Genomic DNA, 22,374 nt, shown 5'->3' with positions numbered 1-22,374 from the left:
AACATAAATGTATACAGTTGTTATTAATTAAAAATACATTAAAAACAACATTTAATGAAGAAGATTTTTTTTTCACCTAAAGATGTGTGTTTTGGAGAATTCTCTTTTACCTTTTTTGAGTCAATTTTATAGAGGCATAATTAATTAAAATAAAATTTAAGTGTATAGATCAATGATTTAAGAGTGTTTTCCAACGTGGTTACACCTTTTGTGTTTCCATCAGCAGTGTGCGAGAGCTCCAGTTTCTTCACGTTATTTTCAAAACTTGCAATGGCCTAGTATTTTAAGTTTTAATTTTGGCCATCATAATTGGTACAAAGTGGCATTCCATGGGCAGGAGTTTTGAAAGCATTTAAAATTTGCATTTCTTATCCAAATTTTAATTTAGTTATGTATTTTATATTAGCAGGTACTCGTATTCTGTTTTATTCAATAGACTTTAATTCATTATTTAGAAAATCAAACAAAAAATCTGGCTTTCCCTTCAGTGTCTCTTGCAGATGGTTACAATGCAGGTGTAACTGGTTTTCTGGTGGGCCTAGAATGTATGTAAACATTTCAATTCTCCTAACAAAATATCAACTATGCCCTGGCCTCTATAAGACTCTAATGCTTATGAGCCTTTGTCTTAACATTTTCATTATTATAAAGTCCCTTCTTTAAACTCAGAAAAATTAATAATTGTTGAAAAATACGGTCCAGTGATTCTAACAATCAGTTCTTCAAAACTATCCACTGTACCATTTTCAGCTTCACTGAATCATTAGAAATTAATTCTCACCTATTGGAAAGAATTTGAGCTTCACAATTTCTTACAATTTATCATTTTAAAGTACACTTCAAAATCATAGATCCTGGCCCACATATCTGACCTCTTCATATTTCTCATAAACTCAATACCATCCTTATTTGACCTCAGTAAGTATTGTAATGCACATCTGTTCTTCAAGACTACCACATCCTTCTTTGCTTTCCTTCCCCAGCTCCATTCACTGAACAGATTGTTCATGTTATACACTCTCTGGCTAGTCTGTCAATTCCCTGGACAACTTGACCAAGTCTCGTAGTGAAGTGGTGAAACATTTGTTTCCTCTGCCTTAATCCTGGACTGCTGACTCTTGCTGAAGAAAACTGCAACCTTGTTCAAATTCTCTAAAACTTATTTTTATGAAACCAGGTGGGATTCAGTACTGACTGGGAGGAATCTATGGGAGTAAATATGGAACGCTAAGAAAAGCTACTTTTCGGAAAATAAAAATGATCAATTCCTGATCTTTACACATACTGATATCCTTCAAGGTCAATTCTAGATTCTTCTTTCTTCTAACTTTATCCTTTCTCCCTAGGATCTTATCTTTGCTTTTAGCTACAATTACTGTACTTATCCCGATAACTCTAAAGTATTTATATTGAATATCACAAATTTAGAGTTTCAGATTATATTCTGTTTCTGAGATTTAGACTAGTATCTTCAAGTGCCTGCCAGACAAATCCATTTGAATCTTAAAAGTACCTCAAATTCAATAAGTACAAACTTAAACCCATGATTTTTTTTTTCTGTCAAAAACAACAACATTGGACAGGCACGGTGGCTCATGCCTGTAATCCTAGCACTTTGGTAGGCCAAGACGGGCAGATCATGAAGTCAACAGATTGAGATCATGCTGGCCAACATGATGAAACCCTGTCTCTACTGAAAATACAGAAATCAGCTGGGAGTGGTGGCACACGCCTGGAGTCCCAGCTACTCAGGAGGCTGAGGCAGGAGAATCGCTTGAACCTGGGTGGCGGAGGTTGCAAGTTAGCCATGATCATGCCATTGCACTCCAGCCTGGCGACAGAGCGAGAGTCTGTCTTAAACAACAACAGCAATAGCAACAACAGCAACAACATTTCTTCCCTGCAACCAGTTAGCTAGGTCAGAATCTTAGATGTGTTTCTGCAACTATTACTTTCTAAATAATTTCCCCAGGCTGTTTCTTTATCTCTATTTCCACTCCCAATACTCTAATGGTTTCCTAATTTATATATGGTAACCACACTGTTCTTTCCTCTCATCCATTGATATTAGAGTAGCCAGAGATGTATTTTCAAGATGCGGATATAATTTTATGCCCCTCTTTGACAAATAAACAAACAATCAAAGCCTCTAATGAGCTTCTTATCCCTTTCAGCATAAAATAGAAAGTTTCTAATGTGGTTTACAAGGCTCCTCAAGTTCTGAGATCTGCCTTCTACTCCAGGCTGGTCATGAACTACTCTTGTTTTGAATTTTCCTTTGTATATGATTAATATATTTCTAAATTATCTTTCCTACGTGTAAGTGGACACTTCCCCTTTCCTGAGAGAAAAAAGGTAAAGCAAAAATGATTTAAGTAAGTCATTATTTTATTGATGATGTATTTTATAGAATCACAAAATTTAGAAATGTAAGAAGGATTTCAGGTATCACCTAAATTCAAAGAAGTGTGGGTTTCTAGGTTACTAAGTTTGACGAGAAAGTATGATTTGGTTTGGTCCATTTAAAACAGGTCACAAACAGAATTACATTTCAAATTTAGAAGATACAGTATTAAATTATTCATCGTATCTTGGACATTTTTCCTCACGGAGAATTTTTCTGGAAGAAAAAGTAGGTTTATATGTGTTCTTATAAAGAGAAAGAAAGAAAGGCATATTATTTCAATCATTAAATTCTTGATGATGACTATGAGATTGAAAAGAAATATGAGTGAAGAGAATCTGTTGTTGCCAGCAATGAGTTTACCAGAACACCTCTAGGTGAACATTTTCCAAATGGAGTGACAGACTGATTGCATCTAAGGGGATGAGAATCTGCCAAAGAAGAGGATGCTGTTGGTCTTATTTTGCCTGATGAAGAATAGAAAAGGGTGATTACAATGGAACTCTTCATTAGTTAAAGGAGGTGATGAAAACTCTATTCCTACAGCGGTGGCAGCTGCAGCCTCTGCTCCCTCCTCAGTGACCTCCACAAAGGCCTTGTGTAGGACTTTAGATACCGTGAGACCGCGGCTCTCGGTCATGCCTGAGAGGTCTGCATCCCCACTGAAGATATCCACCATTCCCATGTTTCTCAACGTGTCCTTGAGGTCATAGCTCTCTTCCACTTTGAACTGAGGCAAGTGTAAATCCACATGTGCCTCTCTCATTTTCTGCAAACTGGTCCATTCCAACAATTTCTCAGCAGTGAGTTTCTCTTCAAGCTATACAAATGGAAAAAAGGAACTGATATGACTAACTATCGATCTCTAATACACCTTAATAATGAGTTGACTATGTGGAGTATCTTTATTTTGGCAATAATGTGAAATACAGAAGGTTCATTATTAGATATTATTCTAATAGGAAAAATATGAGTCCTGAATATATCAATACATTGAATTATATGTGTATATGTAAATATATGTATCTAAAAACAGAATCATGATTTTATGTATATGTAATGTGTACATATGTTATGTATACAAATGTATAATACATATGTAAAATATGATTACAATATTTTGTATACAATGAACTGTATATATCACTATTTCTTGTGCCAACAGCTTACTATATGTGTCAATTTTTAATAGGCTCATCTTATTTTTCTGTATGCATTATTTAGTATACATTGCAATTATCGTATATACCCTAAATCTCTATTCCCTTTTTTACTTGGTGTATTTGTAAACTTTCCTCACATTGCTATGTATTTCTCCCAGTCAAGTTTAAATTGCTGCATAATAATATCATCAAATTGATATTCTATGCATGTAACTCTAATAAATTAATAATTAACTAAGCCTTCAGTTTGTGTCAGGCCCTATGCTTAAATATTTGTAATATGAAGGTGAGTAATCATTCCTCACTTTGAATTTTTCATTATTTTGAGGAAATTTGGTCACAAATTTTTAGCTTGCTTAAACTTGGTATCTTTGGAAAAAAGTCAGGCAGTAGAAGAGTTGTAGATGTAAGTTTTTACCTTCTGCAGACCATTGATTTCATTCGGCAGCAGCACAATCATGCTTAGATCTTTGCCTTTGTATGGTATTTCCAGGACCTTCGCCTGTACATCCTCCAGCAAGGCAAAATTAAAGGACTCGTTTTGCCTCATCATCTGTACAGACTTGTATGTATTCTGCAATAAATCAATGTATCCAACAAATACCAAGTGAGACACAAGACAAAAAAGATAATACTATTGAGATATCAACACATCCTTCTTCTAAGACAACCCAAGAATTCAATGAGTTAGAGACAAAAGTTTCTTCAGGTATTTCTTACTAAATAAAGTATAAGGCTAAAACAACAAAATAACAGACATGATAAATTTTATTTTTTACTTGTCATAGTACATTCCATCAGCAATGTTTAAATTTATTAACATATTATATTATATAAGTAAAATATAGACAATACCTTGTTTGGCCAAAATTTTTCCTCTTTAGTATTTTCTTTATTAAATTTATTTTGCCATTGACCCTTGAAATAGATTGCGTTCACAAGAACCAGTGTGGTATTGTTGCCAATACTTCCATGAGGAAGTAGGTTTTTAATTTTTTCTGCAAGGGAAAGAATAAAAGAGTCTTTTATACAAGGTACAAATGGTTTGTCTGGAAGATGCTTTGCAAATGTTCGTGACTGATCATTAATTATTCACCCAAATCCTTACTTGAGACTCACTGACTTTGATCTTTGAAGTATTAGACTCACTGACCAATGGTTCACCATATGCAGCTTTCTTTCAGGCTCCAGTCGGATAAAGTTACCCTTGACGGAGACATCACTTCTTGTGATACAGAAGGAGTTTAGGTTCTCTGTGTATGAGTGACTCTAGTCATCTGATTTGGAATACTAATACACTGATTTTATCTAATCTTTCAACATATCTTTCCTTTCTCCCTCCCTCCTCTTCTGATTATTTTTCTTTTAACTATGGGGTCCTGAATCAGAGGATGTAGGCCCTAACTGCTTTTTAGGACAAGTGATATGAGCTCTGTAATATGAAACACATGTCCTGTGCTGTCAGACACTACTTCCTGGGGTATCTTCCTATTCACTCTCATGTTGAGTTGCTGTAAGTTTGGCCTGTAATGAGAGGTGGGAGGTAGGAAAGATGTCTATGGAATGGAGACTTTGTTAAGCTCTTTGCCCTTGATGGAGAAGACAGCTGTGATAATCACTGCAGAATGTGTGGTTAGAGATGTGGTCCAGGCAGCTCCAGTTCAGATGGCAAAAGGGTGATTTACCAGAGAGCTGCTTGTTTCCCAATTAGTAAAGGAGAAGGGAGATGGTTTCTAATGTTTTCTTTTAAATATTCATCATAAAAAAATTGGTTCTGATTTAAAGTAAAGGACATGATCTCAAAATGGGCCTGAGTGGAGACAGGGGATCCACAAAGCTATTGTCATCCAGGAACATGAGCAAATAATTCTCCGGCTGTGTTTTCATCTAATTGGCTTCCTGTAATTTCCTCCTTGGCTCCCCGAGGCTCTCTTTATATTCATTTGGAAAAACTCTTTATCTGGAGTGCCTTCTTCTGTCTTCCCTGCAAAGCCATCTCAATCCCCACCGCTGGTCCCCATGCAGCGTCAGGCACAGGGCTCACTCGCATAGGTTTCTCAAAGGTGTGTCTACAATGGGCGGCTCTCCTACCATTCGTTTGACTTTCCACCCAGGAGTTAATCATCTTTCGACTTTCTTCTGGAGCCTTTGCAAAATCAACAGATTCCACACTGGTCTGGTAAAATTTCTTGATGGCATCTAAATATTCCTTTGAGACACGAAGGAAGAAAGTAGGAATTAAGAGTAATTTATGTAACTATATATTACTAAATTTAGTTATTTATAATTATAGTAAGCCGAATCCCGAACCTGAACAGATGCATTATCTCCTATCCATGCATATTTTTATACAGGTGCCACGTAGGCAATGCAAAAGGGTAGTGTGGGCTGGTACAAAAAACAGGTCACTGAAGGTCAGTGCCAGTTTACTGATGGTATCTTATTACTCACTCTACTGCCCAACCTCCTCTTTTATTACCAGATTATCCCTAAATCCACTTTCCACTGATGTATTGTCAGGGTTTGGGATACTCCAGTGGGGGAGAGTTGTGGAAATGGAGCTAATGCACTCTGAGTAAATGCTACCCCCATGGGTCAGGCAGACCCATGTGCCTTGCTTTCTTCCATTAGGCCACTCAGAGGCACAGACACCAGGCTGCAGATGAAAGGTGAAATTTACCTGTAAAAATTGAAACGTCTTTTCTCCGAAGAGCTTGTTGGCGATCTTCAGCTCATATGCGTCAGTGGATTTGTTTAATTCAGTCAGAAGCTTTTGAAACTGGTGATGAACATTTCCTGACCTATCAACCTTCAAATGTCAAAAAAGCAGATCACTGAATTACTGCATCGGTGCAAATTCTAAACTCGTGCTAAGTCTTTTAGATCAGTTCCTAAAGGCTGGTAGTCTCAATGATGACCTTTGTGCTTATTCCCTGATACTTGGTGTATTTAACCTCAAATACTCTTCAAAATCTACCTAATGTTTGACTTCTTCCAGAAAATTCTTCCTGCACTAATGTACTCCAATCTTCTCTCTTCTGAACTAAAGATGTAGCACTGTCTACCATTGGGTTTTCCCCTTGTTGGCTTAAAGGGTTAGGTTTGGCTTCCCAGTTAAACTGTCAGTTCCTTAAGGACAAGGACCACATTACACTTCTAACAGCCATCAAGAATATGAGTTATTTAAGTTTGGATATTTTAAATAGATTATGCTAGGAAGCCCTGTTATACCTGTTGGTGGTATCATCTTATAAGACACACTGACTGATCTATGGCTCTTTCCTCACGATGGTCTTTCTCTGCATGTGAGAACAGTGTGTGCCAGGTACATGGGTAAGAGCTTTACATGGGTAACTCTAAGTCTTTAGTTCAATTCAGATGTAAACAAGAAAGCTCAGAGAATAGAAAAAAAACTCTGTTTATAGAGACATAAATTAGAAGTGCCAAGTTTTGAACCTAAGCCTGTTAAATCTAGAACCTCCTACTTTCCAGCAAAGCATTTTTCTCTATTAAGGCTCTAAACCAATATATTCCATAGCAATAATTTTCCAAAATAGACTTGTGCTTATTCCTCTTAATCTCATAAATGACTCAATTAAAATTAAAGTATTTTTGCAATATTACTGTGATTAGTATGATTATAGCTATTTTATAATAATAATATTTATTATGACTTTATGGGCAAGGCACTGTTGGAAATGTTTGCATGTATTTGCATGTATTGAGTCAGATTTTTTATTACCCTTAGTTTTCTGGGATGAGGTCACTAGGATTCTGAGCAATTGTGTCCTGCCATGTTCATCATTTGTGAAGAGCAAAGCTGCAATTTGAACCCACCCTATCCTGATCCAGACCTATGCTCTGAAGTACAGGGCTGACTGTCTTTCAGTAATGCAGAAACGAGGAATAACAATTATGTGCCATGAAATGCCAACCCACTCTGTACGTCTCAATCTTTTCATCCAGGCTTTCCCCTAAAAATGGCCTTTTCTTCGTTTCTGTGAAGTTCCAGGTTTAAACTATGACCTGCTCAGGGATCTAAAGCTGAACCAAAGTGCTCTGTGACTCACGTGATATGTTGCAGCTTTTTCTGTGGTGTTCTCTGGGACTTGATCAAAGTGAAGAACCTGGAAGACACATGAAGCGGGACAAGAAAACTTTACTCAAAAGATCTGTTTAAGTCAGTGGGCTCACAGTTACAGGAATTCCTGCTCAGACCCCTGCGCTACCCGTCAGGCCACCACATCTATTACCATCTGCATGCGAGTCGCCGGAACCACAGAGAGAAGCTGCAACAGGACAGAGTAATGAAGCTGATACCTACCTTGTTAATTTGTTGTGCAGTGTTGTCTTTGGCCCCTAAGAGGACCATCCCTAATGCTGATGTGATGCTGATAGGGGAATAGAAGGTGTTGTTCTTTTGTGATTTTCTGAACTGTTGGAACAGATCGAACATGAACTTGGTGTTGGCTTCACTGAGTGAATTCATGGTGAACTCAATGTGATCTGGACTCCTGGAAAAGCATCAGATTCCCGTCAGAATGACTTTAATAAATGCAGTGGTATTTTGTAGTATGATTTTCTTAAAGAAATGACATATCTGGGTTGTGAGATTTTGACATTTAAAGTTTTTCTTTTCTCATTTTTAACATTTCAATCTTTCTACAATGTGCATATATTAAATATATTAATGTCCTAATTAAGAGGCTCACAAAATTACTGTTTTTAAAGACTATTATAAATCAGTAATAGACCCTCTTTATCTTTCCTTCATTGCTGGTTACACTGGGGCTAGGTAGGAAGGCTTTATAATGAATGCTAACAGGAGACCTTTGTGGATCACATCCAACCAGCTCTTAAGAGGAATCCCTGACGTTTCCTTCAAGGCTTTGTGGCTGCGAGGCACTCTACCTCTGTGTTCCTCAGGGTGCCTTAGTTTACTTGGAACTAAGTAATTTACATAAAGGACAAATCAGATGAAACAGATATTTTAATTATGCCCTGGCAGAATAAGTAAAACATAATCAGAGAGAATGCGGGAGATGCATGATATAGAACATAGTATCATTATTATTCTAAAAAATAATTCATGTTATTAAGCTGGAGTGGCTTGAAGCCCTTACCTGTATTCCTAGAGGAAGCAGACGTGGGCAGAGAGCCTGTGTGTGTCTGTGGAATGAAGGGTGAGATCCTGAATTTATGCCTCTCCTCTTGCTGCCTCTCCCTCTGTGGAGAAGACATTTCACAAGAAGGCTAACACTCCTTTTTACTCTACAGGGAAAAAATGCAAATGCAAATCAGCAATCACTGGCTCATTTGAAATACACATAGGTGACTTTCTTGCTGCCTCTCCCTCTGTGGAGAGGAGATTTCACAAGCAGGCCAACACTCACCTTGATGAGTAAGAACATTTATGACAAAGGATACGATTACTGTTCTACCATTGTACTTCCTTTTAAATCTATAGGGAAAAAATGAAAATGTAAATCAGCAATCACTGGTTCATTTGAAATAATGTAGGTGACTTTCTATTGCCAATGAGAATAAGGTTAGAATTCCAATTTCCTCTCATTAATTTCAGCTCCTTTCCTTTGTAGACAACTCCAGATGTTAAAAAAAAAAAAAAAAGAAAGAAAACAAACAAACAAAACCAACACACAAAAAGGGCCATTCTTTTCTTGGATGTTGCATTGTCTTTAAGGCATACTTTGAACACCAAACAACTAAAAAGCTTACATTTCCTGTTTTTCAGTTCTGAAAGTTTTTGTCATCCTATGCATTTCATTAGTTATTTTTCTGTATAACAAGGAATATAATTCTAATTTTAAGTCCAAAGATATACCGAAGAAGTGTACTTCAGTATCTCATAGCATACTATGGAGAACAGGATTCTCTTGCTTTCTCTTGAATGCTCTACCTTGGCAGTGATCCTGCCAGTCATCTCCCGTGCCCCTTGCAACCATCCCAGATGTTTTCTGTTGGATAGAGTCAGTGAGAAAGTTATCTACCTTGCTGAGTGATACGGTTTGGCTGTGTCCCCACCCAAATCTCAACTTGAATTGTATCTACCAGAATTCCCACGTGTTGTTGGATTGACCCACGTGCAAGTAATTGAATCATAGGGACCGGTCTTTTCTGTGCTATTCTCGTGATAGTTAGTAAGTCACAGGAGATTGGATGGGTTTATCAGGGGTTTTTTCTTTTGCTTCTTCCTCATTTTCTCTTGCTGCCACCATGTAAGAATAACTTTTGCCTCCCACCATGATTCGGAGGCCTCTTCAATCACATGGAAGTGTAAGTCCAATTAAGCCTCTTTCTCTTGCCAGTCTCGGGTATGCCTTTATCAGCAGCGTGAAAACAGACTAATACACTGAGTTAACAGGATGACACTGAGAAGAACAATTGAAACAAACGGGCCATTTTGAATGACAGTTTTTAAATTTTTCATTTAAAAATGAAGCAGAAAAATAAGTTGTTTGAACTGTCAGGATCACAACATTGCTCAGTGGTCCTACTATTTAGCACCTGGCTTCAGACTCATTCCAGTGTTTTCCCTGGAATATCTTGTAATCTAAAGAATGTCTGTGGCCAGAGAGAGGGTTGTTGTCCAAGGTCATTTAATCCAATATCTCCCTGACCACCAGAATAGAGGGCTGGTTTTCTTTTGTGAACTCCCCTTTTTATTAACATGTAATTTATATACCATCAGGTTCACCATTTTCAACTGTACAATTCAATGATTTTTAGTACATTCACAAAGTTGTGCTATCACCATCATCATCTCATTCCACAATAATTTCACTACTTCCAAAAGAAACCTTGTACTTCATTCTTCCCTCTCTCGAGACCCTGGAAACCACGAATCTACCTCCTGTTTCTATGGATTTGCCAATTCTAAACATTTCATATAAATAGAATCATACAGTATTTGTCCTTCTGTGACTGGCTTCTTTCATCTAGTAATATTGTCAAGGTTTGTCCATGTCCTTGCATGGATCAGCACGTCATTCCTTTTTGTGGCCGAATAATATTCCATGGTATGAATAGACCACGTTTTCTTTGTTCATAACTAGATGGACATTTGTGCTGCTTCCGTCTTTTTACTATTATGAATGATGATGCTCTGACTTTTCATGAACATTTTTTTTTTCATGGCATATGTCTTCATTTCTTTTGAGTATAAACCTATGAATGAAACCGCTGGGTCATATGGTAACTCTAGGTTAACATTTTGAGGAAATGCCAGACTGTTCTCCATAGAATTCTGCACAAGTGTGCATTCCAACCTACCATGAATAGAGTTCTGATTTCTCCACATCCTCCCCAACACTTGGTATTGTCATGGGCCCTTTTTAACACCAGCAGTGAGTTTGTTTTCTCAGCACATCACAAAATCAAGGGAGATTCATCTACAACAAGGTTCCAGAAATACATAGGATGGAAGTAGGGGCTGGACGGGAGAAAGGAAGCTGTGTTTCCAATCTGAACGTTTCTCACCTGCCTGTTCCCCAACCTCCAAGACATGCTGTTCTTAGGTCTCCTGTATCAATACATATGTTTTTGAATCTCTGAATGAGATTGGGAGGTATAAGGTCCCTGATTTAGGTTGGGGAATAGACTAATGGGGTGTTGATGACTAAAAAGTCCAAAGATAGAAGAAAAAGAAACAAGGGGGAAATATATGAGATGAAGAATTCCAAAAATGAATAATGGTCTTCTCAGCTGAATCTGCATCCAGGGCTATAAGACAAAAATGGACCTTCCTCTATATAGATTAAGATGGGTTTACCTGGGTACCAAAGAGAAGGAATCTAACATCTCATAAGACAGAAGCAAGAAGCTCAGCCTGGGAATGGAGGGAAAAAAAGCAGGATAACAAGCTGAGATAAACTGGGGTTACAGGGGACCTACCTATGGAAGAGAATTTCAGACTATGGTTAAATCTTCTGAGATGCTGAGGTTTGTCATGAAGGTGGAACTTGAGGAAAGGTACTAACTGAAAATGAGCAGGAGTTTGCTTAAATTTAGAGAAAGCTTGGATGAATTCAAATGAGAAATTATTTCAGGCGTTTTTTTCTGTTCCTAAAAACTGCTCCTGGCGTGTGATAGGGAGGCTAGATAGGACATATCCTGATGTGTGACACGGGACATATCCTGATGTCATATATTGTGACAGAGAACTCAGGAATTCCAAGAAGTTTTTGCATATGAACACTTGCCAACTTATGTCTCTTGGTATTTCATAAACATACGTCAACTTCATTGGCTCCAGAATCCAGAAATTAAAAACAAATTCTCAATGGGAAATTACACTTTCAGGAAATCTCCTGTCATTACTAATGCCTTTATAGATTGGTTAAGAAACAGCTCCTAGATTTTCCCGGACCTCACTTCCTTATGAAGGCTGTAAAGTTTTCTCAGCTGTGTTAAGTTACAAATTATAGAGAACATTTTATTTATTGTTTCTTAACTATGTGCTTGTGCCTATCTATAGGGAAACTGGTCAGTGGAGGAGATTTTTCAAGCATCAAATAACAGAATATACGCCAACTACTGTATTCCCAAGGATCTCTCTACAGATATAGATATGTATATTTTGAACAACTGGAGAACAAGAGTAACTAGCTTTCCTTGTTTAGTTTTCATGAGGGGAAAACAACTCCAGTAAGGTTTGAAAAGAAGAGAGGGAAATAGACTCATATGTAACTACAGTTGGAGCACAGACAAAATGATATTTTTAACGCTATCTTTTAAACGCTCATTCTATCTCTTTCTGACTCTTTTGTCTCCGCCGGACTCGGGATCCCTGCCGAGTGGTGTGGAGCTGGTTTCCCCAACACCTCTTCCCATCATCTATGCTGCTCCTTCATATTCACTAGGTAATCTGTTGCCTCTCCACTCCTTATTCGAACTGCTTCAATTATTCTCAGTGACTTCAAAGCTTTCATTTGATTGACAACAGATAGCCAATGTTATTTTACATCTCTTTTCTAGTTGAATTTCCTTTTTTGTCAATTGTCTTTCTTTTACCCTTTTGTTCATTGGAATTCTGGTGTTTTGTGTACTTGAATATACTTTTTTACATAAAATATTTAATTATTGTTGATGCTTGTCTCTGGAGTACCAATGGAGATGTGAAGTTCTAGAGACATAAAGAAATTTGCCCTCATGGGGATGTGGCTGGGTATCTTATTTTGCTTCTTCAGTTACACCTTTCATTCTTCTCTACCTCCTATGGGTTCCAAGAAGCTGAATTGGACAGAGACATAATAAGGCTCCTGTGCCCTCTGGCATCCAGTTAGATTTGGTCAATGACAGGCACCAAGAGTAGGTCAGCATCTAGGTGAAGACAGGGTGCTTAGCCAACTGACTGCCTCTCTGTGAGGGTCAAAAGAGATGTTTGCATTACTTTACCAAAGGCTACAGAGCTTATTGGGCAACGTTTTTCAAAACTACATCTACTTCCTCTGGGGTTTGGTAATGGCTTCACCATTTGCCCTTCTGGAGTAGGGTTAGAATAGTCTCTTCACTGTTGCTGGATCTTGGATATTTCACCATCTTTGTTGCTTTCTCTTAGTCCGTATCCTACTGTTGTAAATAGTCTCTCTTCTTGATTACACATTTGACGGCATCCTTTGTTTTCTGTAGCAACCCTGATTGATAGCAAGTACTTGATATCAGGAATAGCTCTAGAAAAGAGACTTCCAAATGGAATTCTGAGACTGAGTTGTTCACATGCTGAGAAACACACGGTGGAAGGAAATGGAACTCTTGTATATGGCATATGGTAGCATCAAAATATCACTGACGGAGACAAAACATGAAGGGCAAGTGCAAGCCAAGGTGTTAAGATTGTGGTGTTTAGTTGCTATAGTGACAAAAGTGGTTATAAAGATTACGAGCTCAGCTGGTTCGTTTTCATGCCTTGAGAAATTCACTTCCATTCAAAATCCCCAAGGCATTTTTCATAGACCTTGACAAGTAAATCCTGAAGCAATATGGAAGTTTACAGTGGAAAGAATCTTACTCCTTTTAGGTCGGGAAAATGCATTTAAAACAACACAGAGGTTCACACCAGTAATACTAACTATTCTTTTTTAAATTTTATTTTTAATTTAAGTTCTGGGATACAAGTGCAGAACACGTAGGTTTGTTACATGGGTATACGTATGTTACACTGGTATACGCATGCATTAGCTATTTGTCCTAATACTCTCCCTTCCCTCGACCACCATCCCCCAACTGGCCCCAGTGTGTGTTGTTCCTTTCCCTGTATCCATGTTCTGATTTTTCAACTCTCACTTATGTGTAAGAACATGCAGTGTTTGGATTTCTGTTAATGTGTTACTTTGCTGAGGATGATGGCTTCCGGCTTCATCCCATGTCCCTGCAAAGGACATGATCTCATTCCTTTTCATGGCTGCATGGTATTCGATGGTGTATATGTACCACATTTTCTTTATCCAGTCTGTCATTGATGGGCATTTGTGTTGGTTCTATGTCTTTGTTATTGTAAATGATACTAACTATTCTTAAATATTTAGGGTTGGTGTGATGTGGACAACTAAAATTGATAAATATGTTGCTGAAAATGTTTATTGGTACAACTATTTTGGAAAAACTTGGCAATATCTGGTTATTTTGGTAATTCTATGTTTAAATATATACCCTAGGCCACATGCAGTGGCTGTCGCCTGTAATCCCAACAATTTGTGAGGTTGAGGGGGGCAGATCACTTGAGGTCAGGAGTTTGAGACCAGCCTGGCCAACATGGTGAAACCCTGCCTCTACTAAAATTACAAAAAATAAAAATAAAATAAATTAGCCAGGCATGGCGGTGCATGCCTGTAATCCTAGCTACTCAGGAGGCTGAAGTGGGGGGATCCCTTGAACCTGGGAGGTAGAGATTGCAGTGGGCTGAGATTGTGCCACTGCCCTCCAGCCTGGCTGACTGAGACTCTGTCTCAAAGAAAAAAACCTCTCTCTTTCTTCCTATATATAGCCTAGATGAACGCATGTATTATGTTGCACAAGACACGTATAAAGGCATGAATTGCAACAATCTTGACAATGGCGAAGAATTAGAAACAACTTAAATGTATATCAAAAGAAGAATAAGGAAAAATTAAGCTAGGTTTATACAGTGGACTGTTCTACAGCACTGAATATAAATGAAATGGATAATCATGTGTCAAAGAGAATAAATCTCTAGACATAATAGCAAGGAACTGGAAATCAAATGGAAAAGAATGGGTAAATATCACTTATGAAACATTTTAAAAGCACCTATAACATATATCTGTAATGTATTGTGTTTTAACATAGGAATGACAACATATTAACTTGTGCCAAATTTAGGTAGTAGGCATATGAAGTTCTTAAATTGTTTTCAAAACCTTTTTTTAACAGTTATTTTTTTTTTTAAATGATAAATAAAAATTGTATATGTTAATGGTATACAACATGAAGTTTTGACATATGCACACATTGTGGAATGGCTAAACTAAACTAATTAGCATATCCATTACCTCATATAATTATCATTTTTGTAGCTAGAACACTTAAAATCTACTCCCTCAGCAATTTTCAAGTATACAATATAACAGTATTAAATATAGTCATGATGGTATAAAATAGATGCCTTGAACTTATTCCTCTTGTTTAACTGAAATTTCATATCCTTTGCCAACATCTTCCCAACGCCTCCACTGCACCACCCTCATGTAACCACCATTCTACTCTCTGTTTCTATGAGTTCAACGTTTTTAGATTCCACATATAATTGAGGTTATGTAGTATTTGTCTTTCTGTGCCTTGCTTACTTCACTTAACATAATATCCTCCGGGTTCATCCATGTTGTTGCGAATGACAGAACTGTCTTTTTTTTATGGTGGAATAGTATTTCGTTGTGTATATATATCATATTTTCTTTATTTATTCATTTGTTGGTGGACACAGGCTGATTTCATGTCTTGGCTATTGTGAATAATGCTGCAATGAACATGAGATACAAATAATTCTTTGACACAGAGATTTCATACCCTTTGGATATATTCCAAGAAGTGGGATTGCTGAATCATATGTTAGATCTGTTCTTAAAATTCTGAGGAATCTCCATAAGGTTTTCTAAATGACTGTACAAATTTTATTCCCACCAACAATATACCAGGGTTCCCTTTTCTCCACATCCTCACAAACACTTGTTATCTTTTGACTCTTTGACAATAGCCATCCTATTGGGTGTAAGATGGTATCTCATTGTGATTCTGATTTGCATTTCCCTGAGGATTAGTGAAGTTAAGCAGTTTTCTATGTAACTGTTGGCCATTTGTATATCTTCTTTTGAAAAATGTCTATTCAGCTCCTTTGCCCATTTTAAATATGTATATGTATATGTATATATTTTGCTGTTCTAGATCATTTTTTCCCATTTGGTAGGTCCTCTCATTTCTCTGTTGATTGTGAATTCTTCACTCCTTAGCTGTGCAGAAGCTTTTCAGTTTTATGTAATCACATTTGTCTATTTTTGCTTTTGTGGCCTGTGCTTTTGGAATCATATCTAAAAAATCATTGTCCAGACCAATGTCATGAAGCTTTTCCTCTATGTTTTCTTTTAGTAGTTCTACATTTTCAGTTCTTACATTTAAGCCTTCAATCTGTTTTCAGTTGATTTTTGTATATGGTGTGTGATGAGGATCTAATTTCCTTTTTCTCCATATGGATATCCAATTTGTTTTCAACACCCTTTATTGAAAAGACTGTCCTTTCCTGATTGTGTATCCTTGGCATCTTTGTTGAAAATCAATTCACTGTATATGCATGGATTTATTTCTGAGTCTTCTATTCTGCTTCGTTGGTCTATATGTCTGTTTTTAGCCAGTACCATGCTGTTTGATTCCTACAGCTTTGTAGAATATTTTGAAGTCAGGTAGGGTGATGCCTCCCGCATTGTTATTTTTCAAGGTTGCTTTGGCCACTGGGGGTCTTTTTTCATTCCATGCAAATTTTAGGATTTTTTCTTATATTTATAGGAATTGGATTGAAATGAATCTGTGGATCCCTTTTGGTGGTGTGGACATGTTAACAATATTAATTCCTCCAAACCATGAACACAAGATATCTTTTGTTTATCTGTGTTTTCTTCAGTTTCTTTCATCAATGTTTTGGTTTTCAGTGTACAGATCTTTCAATTCATTGGTTAAATTTATTTCCAAGTATTTCACTTTTTAGTAGCCATTGCAAATGGGAGTGTTTTCTTGATTTCTTTTTTAGATAGTTAATTGTTAGTACACAAAAACAGTAGTAATTTTTGTATGTTGGTTTTGTATCCTGCAGTTTTGTAGAATTCATTTATTAGTTCTAATGTATTTTTGGTAGCTGCTTTAGGGTTTTCTGTGCATAAGATCATGTCATCTCAAACAGATTGTTTAACTCTTCCTTTCTGATTTGAATATCTTTTATCTTTTTCTTTTGCCTAATTGCTCTGGCTAGAACTTCCAGTGCTATGTTGAACAGAAGTGATGAGAGTAAGCATCCTCGTCTTGTTCTTGATTTTAGAGGAAAAATTTCAAAATCTCATCATTGAATATAATTTTAGCTGTGCATTGGGCTTTATTTTGTTGAGGTATATATTTTTTGTGCCTAATATCTTGCAAATTTCTATCATGAAAAAATGTTAAATGTTTTCAAATGCGTTTCTAAATCTATTGAGACGGTTACATGGTTTTTGTCCTTCATTCTGTTACTGTGGTATATCAAATTTATTGATTTGCATATATTGAACCATCCTTGCGTCCCTGGGATAAATTCCACTTCATGATGTTGAATGATCCTTTTGATATGCTGTTGAATTTGGTTTGCTAGTACTTTTTTGAAGATTTTTGCATCTATGTTCATCAGCAATATTGGCCTGTAATTTTCTTTTCTTATAGTATCCTTGTGTGATTTTGGTATCACAGTAATTCTTGCTTTCTAAAATAAGTTTGGAAGGATTCCTCACTCTTTGTTTATTTGGAAGAGTTTGAGAAGAATTGGTATTACTTCTTCTTTAAATGCTTAGCAGAATTAAACTATGTTTGTGAATTAAAAGACTTAATATTGTTAAGACAATAATATCACCCAAAGCTACCTACAGACTTTTTTATAAAGATAGAAAAACTCATCCTAAAATTAATATGGCATTTCAACACACCTTAAACAGCCAAAACCGTCTTGAAAAAGAACAAAATTTGGAGGTTTCACATTTCCTGTTTTCAAAACCTATTACAAAGTTACAGTAATCCAAATGATGTGGTATTGGCAAAAGACAGATATATAGACCAATGGAATAGAATAGAGATCCCATAAATAAACCCTTCTGTAAATGGTCAAAAGATTTTGACGAGTGTTTCAAGACCATTCAGTGGGGGAAATTACAATCTTTTCAACAAATGGTGCTGGAAAATCTAGAAATCTACATGCCAGTAAATGAATTTGAACCCTTACCTTAAAGCATATATAAAAGTTAACTCAAAAGGATTAAAGACCTAATTGTTAGAATCAAAATGATAACTTTAGAAATAAAGATAGGCAAGAGGCTTCATATTATTGGACTTAACAATGACTTCTTGAATATGACACCAAAAGCACCATTACCAAAAGAGAAAATAGATTAATTTGACTTCATTAAGATTAATAACTTTTGTGCATCAAAAGACACTATCAAGACATAGTTAAAAAGTAACATACAGAATTAAAGAAAATATTTACAAATAATAATTTGATATATAATTCATATCCAAAATATATAAAGCACTCTACAACAACAAACAACCCAATTTAATAGAGAGAAAAAGGACTTTAATAGGCATTTTTCCAAAGATACAGGTGGCCAGTGATTACATGAAAAGATGCTGAACTTCAAAGCCACATTGAGAATCAGAAAACAGCAAGCGATGGTGATGATGTAGAGAAACTGGAACTCTAGAAATTGCATTGCTGGTGGGAATGTAAATTGGTGAAGTAGCTGTGGACATCAATACAGCAGTTCCTCAAATAATTAAATATAGAATTAATGTATAATCCAGCAATCCTACTTCCAGGTGTATACACAAAAGAATTGAAAACGGGCACTCGAATATATATTTGTACACCAATGTTCATTGTGACACTATTCAAAATAAACAAAAGGTGTAAACCACCCAAATGTCCATGGTATATACTATGGTATATACTGACAATAGAATACTATTCAGCCTTAAAAAGAAATAACATCCCGATACATGCTACAACAGGGACCAACCCTCAAAACGTTATGCTGAGTGAAATAAGCCAGAAACAGAAGGACACATATTGCTGGAAACAAAAGGACACATGATTCCACTTATGTGAGGGACCTAGAATAGAAAAATTCATGGAGACATAAAGTAAAATAGTGGTTATCATGGTCTGGGGGAATGGGAGAATAGGAAGATGCTGTGTAATGGATACAGAGATTCTATTATTATTATTAATACAAAGAGATAGGGGCTCACTACAATGCCCAGGCTGGTCTCGAACTTGTGGCCTCAGGTGATCCTCCTGGTTCGGACTCCCAAAGGGCTGGGATTACAGGAGTGGGCCACCACATCCAGATGATACAGAGTTTCAGTTTGAGACAATAAAGAAGTTCAGGAGATGGATGGTGGTGATGGTTACACAACATGTGGATGTACTTAAGACCACACTGAATGTACACTTAAAAAAAAAAAAAAAAAAGTACAATTAAAAGGTGAATTTTATGTTCTGCATATTTTACCAAAATTTTAAAAACTTATGAAAGACAATCTCTTTGGTGACTTACTAATAGCCTCCTAATAACTTCTGTGCATCAAAAGTTATTGTCCCTCACTGAATTTTTGAACCTATTTGTCTCTGTTGACCTCTCTTCCTCGGAACTCTGTATTTTGTTCTCCTGCACATCTCTGACTTTCGATCTTCAATTCCTTCTCCACTGCCACTCCTTACTTGCAGACATTTCCCAGGCATCTATCCCAGACATTCTCCTCTCATTCTCCTTGGATGATCTAATGGCTTCAACCTGGAAGTTCTGTCATCTGTTTCTCTCAGCTTTGCCCTCTTCCCTTCTGTCTCTCCCAGCTCTGTGCTGAAACCCTTCTCTGACATCTCCCACCTCCATTCCCTTAATTCAACCTTTCTCTTCCATTTGCTTTGGATCAATATTTAACATTTTTAAATTGATTGATATTTTACATTATTTTTATTAGTCCTTAGTGAAAAATGTATTCTGTAACTTTTTATCATATCAGAACAATTACCCTGCCTCCTCCCTCTTCTGTTACGTGGCTCTGTGAATATTTCTGTAGAACAAGTGCTGTTCTTTGGAACGCCTTCACGTAACCACAGAGCTACATTATCCTCTATGCATCAAGTCCAGATGCAACCAGGAATCATTTTTGGCTGCTTGACATTTTGATGAATGCTTCTTGAGGACCAAATGGGATCCAGAGATGGTTACATACTATGTTTGATAGTCTATTTTTAAGGGCTCTTCAGTGATTTTTTCTTTATAAAATGGATTCTTAGTTATTGTCTATGCCTAAATGGTGGGCTGAGTGAGAAGTCTCTAGCACCTTGCCTGAAGTAGGGACTTATTGATAAAAGAGGTTTACCAAGGTCCATTTTAGGTGAGAGGTGACTAGTTAAGCACCATCCTCTGAGCCAAATTTCTGAGCCAATCCCCTCATCACACTCTTCCCATCTCATTGCCTCTAGAACCAGCCTCTGCTTTCCTGGAAATGGTCCTGCCTTTAACATACCTTTCTCCAGGACTTCCAGGAGAAGTCACCATTACCCACTTCTTCAGTCCCTCAGTGGCCCAAGCTGGGTGAAACCTACTCCTATACTTACGAGTACTTCTCTGTTGCTGCATGAGAAAACTCCTGTCCTTGACCTTGCCTCAGGGGTGTCATCTCTAACATCATGTACATTAATTATAGTTTATGTTAAAAAATTGTTCCTGAAAACCACTGCATTAAAATGAATATTTGGTCAATATTTGTTTTGATTTATAATATTACTCCAGGGATGCTTAGCTTTGCTTCTTTAAAAGTTACTATTTTTAAAAAATCGCCAAAATACTAGAAGCTTGCCATAGTAAACTAAAACTGCAGAAAAGTATGTAGGAAAATGTGAGAGGGGAATCCTCTCCGACAGGGCAGTGGTGGGAGTAATGACAGTTTTCCATTCATACCTCAGCCTCCTCCAATCCTTGACTTTTGTCAAATTGCATTCCTCCACAAACCAAAGCAAAAGAACATCTGCAAGAGTTACTGAATACATGGTGGGATTTTTTTCTTTTTTGCCGATGAATTCCTTTCTACTCTTCTTAATACTTAACCCTAGTGTAAGAAAAATACCCAATCAGGTAAAGCAGTATATGTTATATGACTGATTATTTTAAATTTAACTGAGATGTTTTACTGAGTATATATTTTTAAGCTACATTGAATAAAACTCATTACATTTTGTAATTCCTCTCAAGTGTGCAGTGTATTATTTAATAAATATATAAGAACTATTTTATCAAATAAGATAGTTTTTTTATTATTTTTATTTTACTTTAAGTTCTGGGCTACATGTACAGAACATGCAGGTTTGTTACACAGGTATACATGTGCCATGGTGGTTTGCTGCACCCATCAACCCATCATCTGGGTTTTAAGACCTGCATACATTAGGTATTTGTCCTAATGCTCAGGTAAGGTAGTTTTTACTGTGAAATGTTTACTCCTATCACAGGTCATCTTCATTCTATTTTATCTTATATAAAATGATTAATGTTTTAATCTATTGTTAAGATCTAAGAGACTAAGATGCAGAGTCAATACATTTTAAAAATTATTTTGCCTACCAAATTGTTGTCCTGAATGAAAGACCACAGAAAAATTTTTGTTCTCATTCATTAAGAGATGCAACTACAGTAAAAATTAGCTTTTATGTTTAATAATTACTTACCAAAATTTAAATATGTATATTTTCAATTGTATACTAACAACAAGTTAGTATACAATAACTGAATCCAGATGAAACTTTTTAAACATTTAGAACAATGACCATGGGCCATAAGAACATTTTGTATTTTAAATGCATGTACGTACTTTCATTTCAGAGAAATATGGCAGGGTTATCAATAAAATACTTTCAAATGTAAAAGTATATTAAATTAGGAGAAAATTCTTTGGAGGAAATGAAGTGGAAATATAACACCAAGGTAAAAGGAATGATGTAAAATATCTGAACGTTCAAGAGGTTTTTCATGTGTATTTCATAGGTTTTTCATGTGTATTTATTAGTGATGGTGGATCTCACATGGCTAGATTTCACTGCATGCATGTCAAGAATGATGGAACTGTTTTATTTGAAAACAACAGCATTCACAATTTGCCTGAATTAAATCATCTGCAATTATTTAGATTATGGGCAACATTTTAGCTATCAGCTTGGAAATGTGCAAGGAATATATGCTTTTTTAAAAAAAGAAAAAAGTTTATAGCATGTTCTTGGGCCAAGGTTTCAGAGATCACCGGTACCTTGTTGGTGTTGTGCAGCACATTGCTGGCCACACCACCTGTGACACCATGTGGCAGTGGCTGCAATAGCACTTCAACAGCACAAGACTTCTGGGGACAAGAAAGGCTTTTTCACTTTAAGGCAACAGCAAGGCCGAAGATGCCTCTCCTCATCCCTGAAGTTATTAAGGGGGAGAAGATCATGGGAGAGAGAATGACATCGTTCCTCAATAGGATGGGGAAGGAAGCAATTTCATC

General features: G+C 36.6%; 1 protein-coding gene across 1 annotated transcript; it reads right to left on the bottom strand.

The window, feature by feature from the left end:
- Positions 1-2,695: 2,695 nt before the first annotated feature.
- On the bottom strand, positions 2,696-8,062 carry LOC103244154 (serpin B4). Its single transcript, XM_008013850.3, has 7 exons — positions 7,892-8,062; positions 7,638-7,694; positions 6,248-6,376; positions 5,659-5,776; positions 4,423-4,565; positions 3,986-4,141; positions 2,696-3,224 (listed from the first exon to the last, which is right to left on the bottom strand). Exons 1-7 carry the CDS (start codon positions 8,054-8,056, stop codon positions 2,820-2,822), a joined length of 1,173 nt encoding a protein of 390 aa, XP_008012041.2. The 5' UTR covers positions 8,057-8,062; the 3' UTR covers positions 2,696-2,819.
- Positions 8,063-22,374: the final 14,312 nt, after the last annotated feature.

Source organism: Chlorocebus sabaeus, chromosome 18 (genome assembly GCF_047675955.1).
Source record: "Chlorocebus sabaeus isolate Y175 chromosome 18, mChlSab1.0.hap1, whole genome shotgun sequence".
NCBI lineage: Eukaryota > Metazoa > Chordata > Mammalia > Primates > Cercopithecidae > Chlorocebus > Chlorocebus sabaeus.
The sequence above is the reverse complement of the archived record's forward strand: the minus strand, read 5'-3'. Positions and strand labels throughout refer to the sequence as shown.